This window comes from Pecten maximus, chromosome 8, assembly GCF_902652985.1.
Source record: "Pecten maximus chromosome 8, xPecMax1.1, whole genome shotgun sequence".
Lineage (NCBI taxonomy): Eukaryota > Metazoa > Mollusca > Bivalvia > Pectinida > Pectinidae > Pecten > Pecten maximus.
In genome coordinates, this window is record NC_047022.1 from 35301208 (window position 1) to 35311013 (window position 9806).

A 9806-nucleotide genomic window follows, 5' to 3' on the forward strand; every position below is an offset into this window, starting at 1 on the left:
CATCCCTGACCGTACCGGTCAACATCAGTACCTTTATTAATGATATAATACAACTTCAATTTACATCCCTGACTGTACCGGTCAACATCAATACCTTTATTAATGATATAATACAGCTTTAATCTACATCCCTGACCATACCGGTCAACCTTTAGTACCTGTATTCACGATATAGTAAAGCTTTAATTAACATCCCTGACCGTACCGGTCAACATCAGTACCTGTATTAATGATATAATACACCTTAAATTTACATCCCTGACCGTACCGGTCAACATCAGTACCTTTATTAAAGGTATATTACAGCTTTACTTTACATCCCTGACCGTACCGGTCAACATCAGTACCTGTATTAATGATATAATACAACTTCAATTTACATCCCTGACTGTACCGGTCAACATCAGTACCTTTATTAATGATATAATACAGCTTTAATTTACATCCCCGTCCGTACCGGTTAACATAAGTACCTGTATTTATGATATACTAAAACTTTAATTTACATCCCTGTCCGTACCGGTCAGCATTAGTACCTGTATTTATGATATAATACAGCTTTAATTTACATCCCTGACTGTACCGGTCAACATCAGTACCTTTATTAATGATATAATACAACTTCAATTTACATCCCTGACTGTACTGGTCAACATCAGTACCTTTATTAATGATATAATACAGCTTTAATTTACATCCCTGACTGTACCGGTCAACATCAGTACCTGTATTTATGATATACTACAGCTTTAATTAACATCCCTGGCCGTACCGGTCAACATCAGTACCTTTATTAATGATATAATACAACTTCAATTTACATCCCTGACCGTACCGGTCAACATTAGTACCTGTATTGATGAATAATAGAACTTTTACGTACATCCCTGGCCGTACCGGTTATGTTTTTCGTAGTAGTATTAGTACAACGATCGATATTAGAACAAGAATGTTATCATTCATTATTTGTACACGTATAGTGCTTGATTACACAAGTCAATCATGACAGAGCCATATTTCGCAATCGCCAATGGTTATCTTGAAACTTCAGTAACCATTTCTTTATTAAAATCTTGATATTCAAAGTTTTCTTAATGATAAACAGTTTGAACCCAACAGTATCTTTACAAGCATAACAACAACAACATATTAATTCGAACGCGCCGCAGTACAGTTGGGGACTTCCTGTACAGACAGAGACCTGTACAGACGCGGATGTATGCTGACAGGTCCTGATGTGTTGTTGTGCGAGTTATGGCTACTTCCGGTGTCCGGATTACATAAAAATCAATATGAAACATACGGAAGGGGCCAAGAATTGTATCGATTAAGTAAAGAAGGAAACATACATATTCAACAAACTTTTTAAATTGATGATATCCTGAACCTTATAGTTTCTCAATGATATGACAAATTTGTAGGTCTACTCGCTTTTATGGGTTGTACTTTTCATTTAAAAAGCCAATCTGAATGATTGTGAAACTATATGTATTACGGGTGAGGACAAAACCCGGAATGCACTCAGGCGTGAAGAGATTTTTCATAATATTTTGTATTTATTAGGACATATCTCCATTATTACTGAATGGATTTTTGTTCGGACACCAGCAGTAAAAGGGTTGATTTATCCCCTTTAAAATGGTATAAGTAATATTTAACAGTATCAAAAATTAGAAGTGAAAGTGGTGGCCGGAATGAACCATATGGAATAAAAATGTCGATATTTACAACTGTTTTGGTTATAATAAATACCCATATCTCAAATATTACTGAACAGATTTTTGTTCGGGAACCACACAAAAACGGAGAATTTAGTACTCTTTCACATGATATGAACTGTTTGAATACATGTTCGATATTACTTTCAAAAGTGGTGGCCGGAATGAATTGATGTGGTGTGAAAAATTAGCAAAATCGTCAAAGTTACATGTACATTTCCATCTTTATTGGTCCATAACTATTTTATCACTTAACCGATTTCTGTTCGGGACACGCTCTAGACAAGATAATTTTATAGGCTTTAAGCTGATATAACTTTTATTAATATTCATTACAAATTCGGTGCAAAAGTGGTGGCCGGAATGAACCTAGTTGAAATTCACGGACGCCATTTTGAACAAAAGTTGAATGTAAAAACAACACAAGCTACATGCTAGTTCTTTAATACAAGGGAAGTAACTCGAGCAAGGAAAAATTACCTGTACCTGTTTCATCCATCCAATCTGGAAACCCACAAGAACAACTACAATTTATTGTGATACTGTTAGTACTTGCCTTTTTTAGTTGTGATGCTATTTTAACGAACTGTGGAAACGGCATGAAATAACCTTTATCTAAACACCAAATTAAGTGACCCTTTTTGATTTTCAATGAAATTAGTTTTTTGTTTGAATGAATTACCTTTAAAACAAAATTCTACCATATTAGTTATTGCAAAAAGCCCACAATCGTAGCCATTATTTTGATCCTGTACATCTAAAATTTTGACTGGGATACTACTTTTATTATTACCGTAAATACTACAAAGCTGAAGTTCGATTGACGGAGTGTTAACTGTATGATTTTCTTTTGATGCTAAACTGTCTAGAACGGATATTTCCCCATTACTTTTTTGAAAACTTGTAACCCAGTGGTCTCTTCCATTATGGTGAATTTGAACAGAAGGTGAAACTACAGATTGAAAAGCTATTTGGTTTTTCCATTTACATTTATTTGAATCATATACTGGAGCTAAGTTTGTCAACTGAAAACCATTCAAACCAGGAAATTGTTTAGACATTATTGATTGTACTTCATTTATAATATCAGAACAAATCCATTCTTTATTGGAAATTTTAAGTTTATGGCTTTCATTTAAGTTATTTACCCATGGGTTTTGTAGCGACTTTACGTTTTTTAACAAGTTGTACATTATCTTCGCTAATATTACATGTATCAGAATCTTCTAACTGAACACGTGGTTTCCTTTTTTACAGGACTTAAAGTTTCCTTTTTAATAGATTGATTTGTAGGAGTCTTTATTTGTTGAATAGGAGTTTTTGATGGACCTAGTTTTTTCGTAGATTTTGGCGTTTGATATGTCTACTTCCTTAGATTCACTAACTTTACTAACATTAGGTTCTTGAACTGATTCACTGACTTGGCTTGCTACTGTTTTACCGTTTTCGTTAGAAGTAGGTTCTAATAAGTTTATAAAAGACTCGTTTTTTAAATTACCTTTGACAAGGTCTACGATTTCATTGGGGTTTAAAAGTTTTTGGGGTATGACAATTTCATCTTTTGGAAATATTAGCATATACAAATTTATCTAAAAGTTTGTATTGTCCTATTCCTGCCATTCCAGTTTGAATGTTATAAAAATATCTATACTGTAGCAACTGTCAACTTAATGTTAAGATATCGACGGGTAATTCCTTACCTTTCACGTGAGTTTTCAAGACAGCGTCGATACTTTCTGACGCATTATTTGTAATACCTGACAGCAGATTATACAAACCATTGGACTGTTGAATGTTCCACTTTGCAGTATGTAATTTGATGTCATTCTGGAGATGGTTGTTGAAGTAGTTTAGCGCTAATTGGGACCACTTACCTGTGCGAAGTTGGACTGTGTCGTCAAAGTCTTCCTCGTTTGACTGAAGAATTCTAGTAAAATCTTGTAAATAAATAGCTATCTCACAACTATCTGCGTGATTCTTTTGTAACCAGTATCTAAAGTCTCTGATTCCAGCAAGACAGATTAGTACAATTTGGTAACACCTTTTTAATTGCATTAGAAAAACTCTTTTCTCTATCTGTTATAATTGGAATATTCTTTTTCAAAAGTTTTGGAACTTTTTCACAAAGATAATCAAACAATCGCTCGTGACATTTTTGAAATTTTCTTTCATGTACCAAAAATGCTAATGGGATGTTTTGTTTTCAAAAAGGATATGTTGGAAAATGACTGGTGTCACATAAAAATCACCTAGATTAAAAGTTGTGTCATACCCTAAGCACATTGTTACTGAGCTATCGTCTAAATCTAACAATTGGTTAAAAACCTCAAAAAATTCTAGTTAACAGTCATCGGCCAGCGTAAGCTAATTTAAAGATCGATTATATTCATCAAGGTGTGAACGAGCCGCCCGTTACCTGGTCATGGTGACCGGTGTACCGTGTAGGCCTATATGTTGTTTTAGTATAGACGTAGTGTGGTATCGGCTTGGACATACTCATAAAATGGCGTCCGTGAATTTCACCTAGGTTCATTCCGGCCACCACTTTTGCACCGAATTTGTAATGAATATTAATAAAAGATATATCAGCTTAAAGCCTATAAAATTATCTTGTCTAGAGCGTGTCCCGAACAGAAATCGGTTAAGTGATAAAAGAGTTATGGATCAATAAAGATAGAAATTTACATGTAACTTTGACGATTTTGCTAATTTTTCACACCACATCAATTCATTCCGGCCACCACTTTTGAAAGTAATATCGAACATGTATTCAAACAGTTTATATCATGTGAAAGAGTACTAAATTCTCCGTTTTTGTGTGGTTCCCGAACAAAAATCTGTTCAGTAATATTTGAGATATGGGTATTTATTATAACGAAAACAGTTGTAAATATCGACATTATTATTCCATATGGGTTCATTCCGGCCACCACTTTCACTTCTAATTTTTGATACTGTTAAATATAATTTATACCATTTGAAAGGGGATAAATCAACCCTTTTACTGCTGGTATCCGAACAAAAATTTATTCAGTAATAACGGAATTATGACCTAATAAACACAATAAATCAACAAAAATCTCTTCACGCCTGAGTGCATTCCGGGTTTTGTACTCGCCCATGTATTACGTCATTTCCGTAAACATGTTGAGTGATGTTTCCACGTGTCCACTTTCGTTTTGTCCTATTTTTGATGGTTTGCAGCTGCCTGGTACATTTTGCATATACGTATCTTGAATCTAAGTCATGCGATTTGCAGTATAACAAACAATGCATATACTACGACGTTAGGCCTAATTGTATTATTACTAATATCGACAGTGGTACTTGTGATGTGGACAAATATACACTTGCCTCGACACTGAAGGACTGGGGATTTAACTCACAGCGAAACGTCATACTAAGTGAGTTCCCGATCGACCCGGTAAAGAAGAATTATGTTCGCCAAGTAAAGAACTCTCTATTTTCGATTACATACCCTGTTCCATTACGTTCGAGGACTATTTTAGCTGCCATATCGGACGACGTGCTTGTAAATATTTTGGATCTTGACCCAGTTGTCGTTCGTAGTCGAGACTTTACCGATTTCGTGAGTGGCAGCCTTGTTTTGCACGGAGCTGTCCCCTTGGCCCATAGATATGGTGGTCACCAGTTTGGAAGCTGGGCAGGTCAGCTTGGGGACGGACGAGCGGTCATGTTGGGAGATTACGTCAACAGGAAGGGCGAGAGATGGGAGCTGCAGTTGAAGGGGTCGGGACTGACTCCTTACTCCCGTCGTGGGGACGGGCGAGCAGTGATACGATCGTCTGTCCGCGAATTCCTTTGTAGCGAAGCTCTTTACCAACTCGGTAAGAATTCCAATTGAAATTAAGCCCACGCACGAAAGATAGTATGCATATATAATATATTTATATTATATGAAGACCTGAAAAAGTTAACAGAATCCAAATGTTTTTACTGTGTTGGTTCCTTTTATTTATTTACATCAAAATCAATCAGCTACATGTCGATATTCATATTCTGTTACTGAAATATAGGCCTACTGAACGATTTGCATGGATCAATATAAAACATAAGACGAACAGTCTACTGGTATAACACAGGGCTTGACTCGAATTCCCAACCTATAATCCATATGTATTACATATAATCAATCAATCAACCAATCAATTTGTTTATTTAAGTGTCATATATCAAAACTACATTGTACAAGTATATACACGTAGTTACATAGTCCGAGTTTTCTCTGGCCCTGTTACCATGTCTGTGTACACCAGACATGGTAACAGGGCCAGAGAAAACTCGGGCTAGTAGTTACAAAGAATAAAACATAATTGAATATCGGGTATAAGTCATCTTAACCATAATAAAATATAGAATATTGATATTCTAAAAAGAACTGTTACAATTGAAGACCTCAAAACGCACACTTAACTTCTACATTTTGTTTGTTTTTGTTTTTATTGCAACTGTTTAGTTTAACTGTAAACTTGTTTTACGTCCGTGAAGAATGAAATCAACACAGAAATTAAGACTAGACCGGATTGGCGATCGTGATGCTATAGTTAATAAGTTCAGCTGTATTTATTGTATTTTACATGTAAAACATATTGCTATGGGCCGAGCTGTATAGTAAAATATTTAACATATTATCTCAGTTGCCAACTGGTCTTCCTCCTTTTGAAAGACTTTTTACGATATATGTATCGGACAAGAGTTGTTCGTAGTTTATCAGATAGTAAATATTACTCCCAAAAAGGGAACCGCGGGGGCTGTGTTTTTGCGTTGTGTCTGTCCGTCCGTCTTTCCTTTAGGAGACGAAATTTATAGTATTTTGTTTTCTACCCATTATCTTTGAATCTCACTTCGTATGTGTATTTTGATAGCGACTGATAAACGGATTGTACCAAGTTATTCTTGGGTCCCTGTATGAACTTATGGTAGCAATTAACAGACTATACTACAGAAGCCAATACATGCAGATAATGTGACATTATAAAATACTACATACATGATTCCATAATGTATATCAAATATATAGAACAGACTGCCTCTCTGAACTGTAACTACAATTATATTCAGCAACAGTACATAGTTATCTTGCACACGCACACAACGAAACAAACGAGTCTGATGATATTGACCAACTCAAGACTAACGATAGCTTGAACCATTTATAAAATACAGCTACCTGCTGTATACATGTAGCCTATCACTAAATATCACAGTAACACTGAACAGTACATGGTGTCGTGACCAGACACAAAACTATCATGTTAGCTATGAGCGGCGTGTCGTGAACTACACTATACATATGTGTGTGCATGTACAACACTACCCTACTCACGACCTAATACGCTGAGCAACTCATCACGACTACATCAATGTAGTACATCAATGTAGTCGCGACACACTAGCTATGAGCTTTGAAGCTTGGACGATAGCTAAGCTTAACCCGGTACAATATTCTGGTCGTAACTCCTGTGTATACGACACTGATCGAGGAAAGACTTATCAAGCCACTACATTTCAGTGTCGTTAAACCAACTAAATAGTTTAATCTATTATCGAGTTCTTATCAGACAAATTACCAACTCCAGAATAAGACGCTACACCTTGTGGGTCGGCCTTTTTATACTCCGAGTGGGAAACAATTAACGCCCTTTATTATTAATCACAATCACAAGAACTAGTCACTAAAGCGCTTACACGGCACTGCCGATAACAAAGCATCACATGGCACATGTAACAAGAAGGTATAGGCCTGTTTTCGCCACACAGCCCAAAAGTACTACACAGACAAAGCACTTGCATTGAACTTCTCATATCACCTACTTGAGTGATATTTCTGAAATTATTCACATGTATACTACCAAATGCAACTGCTGAAATATTGAATACAATGGGTCTGTCAAATATTCATTGTGTGAAATTGGTTCCTACAAGATTGATCATCTGTACATTCTTGCATAAATTTCACATCCAATAAAGACTGAAATAATAGTTTCCGTAGGAAAATTGTTTCTTGAGAAGGAGTCATTTTAGATGTGGATAGTCCCACCGCATCGTTGTCTCCGATTTAGAAAGGGGGGGGGGGGGGGGGGGACTTTCGGTTTTATATCTGATATAATTATGTATATGTTATGTAATTTCAAAATAAAACATTTGCATGCTTCTCTGTTTTTTTGCTGTCCTAAGGTGTGCCTACGAGTCGAGCTGCCTCCCTTGTGGTTAGTGATGACCCTGTCACACGTGACCAGTTCTACGATGGACACCCTCAGACCGAGAGAGCCGCTGTTGTATTGCGTATATCACAGTCATGGTTCAGGTTCGGATCCCTGGAAATCCTAGCGCAAAACGGAGAGATAGACTTACTCAGACAACTGACAGATTTTATAATCAGAAGGTATTTTTTAGACATTGATCTACACGGCGCTAACAGGTATTTGGAGTTGTATAGCGCAATAGTTGAACAAACCGCCGCCATGATTGCCATGTGGCAATCTGTGGGGTTCACACACGGGGTCTGCAACACAGATAACTTCAGCATCCTTTCTTTAACGATTGACTTCGGACCGTTTGGATTTCTTGAGGAGTACAACCCGAAATTCGTTCCTAACACATCAGACGATGAGGGCCGATATAGTTACGAACGACAGCCCGATGTTGGCTACTATAACTTGGATAAACTCAAACTGGCTCTTCAGCCATTACTGAGCAAAAGTCAGGCAAAGCAGATGACAATTGTTCTCAAAGGGTACGTGGACATTTATAAAGACAAGTTCATGGAACTATTCAGGCGGAAAATTGGTTTATCGAAGGAAGCTGAGGAGGACGAACAGGTCATTGCGATACTATTGAAAATGATGGAAGAAACGAAGGCTGATTTTACAATGACATTTCGACAATTATCGGAGATAAGTGTCAGTGACATCGGCGAAATGCTGGTGTTACCTGGCGATCAAGCGTGGGCGCTGAAAAAACTAGCTACCCACGATTGGTTTGCTGCATGGGTCAAAATGTACAAGAAAGTGCTAATGGACCAAAATGTGTCCGAAACAAACAGACAAAGAATAATGAAGTTGACCAACCCTCGGTACGTACTTCGGAACTGGATGGCTCAGAAAGCTATAACTAAAGCGGAACGAGACGACTTTAGCGAAATTGCCAAGGTGTTACGAGTATTAGAACGACCTTTCACATTTCAGGAGGAGGCCGAAGCGAACGGATTTGCATCCCCGCCTCCTCACTGGGCGAATACTCTCCGTGTCAGTTGTTCATCGTGACTGTCACTGAAACCACACACGTCATGACAATGTTATATCTAATATGAACTTGGTCAGACCACAATCGTCTGTATTTGGTTAATATTTATAGAAAAAAGTAAGGCCGTACTCCTATGGAGGGTTAAAAGGGACATAATTATATGTTTAACTTTTCTTGTTTGTTTAACCATTTAACTTATTGTTTTGATTATTGTTCCTTTATCTTTTCTTTTTTCATTTCTTTATTTTTACATAGTGATAAGTGTTGATATTTAATTTCTTTTATTCAGCGTTAGATAGTTTGTGTTTCTTTGTTTTATATTCCTATTGCTGCAGACTGATGCTATAAACTAAGTAAAATTGTGTTTAACAATTTTAGGTATTAGTCGGCTATTTATATTTTGTGACCAAAAACTTTGATTTAATATGTCATTTTTCAGTTTCTGCTTGATAGCTTTATGGTTTTCAAATTTAGTTGTTTAAATATCGGATTTTCCTCTTTTCCTATTTGGTTATTTAAGTATATTTTGTTTCACAACAACAATGTAAGTGTTTCAGAATTATGTCCCAAAAAACCCTTGATGCATTTTTTCAAACTATTCTAACACCAGGGGGCAGTAAAATCTAAACATAAATATATAATCACGGGGCGCTCCCCAACAACCACCGACTGGTAACTTCATATTATGATTTTATCAAAACGGTTAAATCCTAGGCATTGTGCTTATTATATATGTAATTATTAGTATTGAGACACCGTTTGTGTACCGATAAAATGTTTGTTTTTGACGATTTTTCCGTGTCGTTTTACGACATCGCTCAA

The 9806-nt window shown here is 36.4% G+C and overlaps 1 protein-coding gene across 1 annotated transcript; it reads left to right on the top strand.

The window, feature by feature from the left end:
* Nucleotides 1-4864: 4864 nt before the first annotated feature.
* On the top strand, nt 4865-9112 carry LOC117333423 (protein adenylyltransferase SelO-like). The gene is made up of 2 exons (XM_033892711.1): nt 4865-5566; nt 7917-9112. The coding sequence occupies exons 1-2, from the start codon at nt 4873-4875 to the stop codon at nt 9002-9004; spliced, it is 1782 nt and encodes a 593-aa protein (XP_033748602.1). The 5' UTR covers nt 4865-4872; the 3' UTR covers nt 9005-9112.
* The last annotated feature ends 694 nt before the right edge of the window (nt 9113-9806 follow it).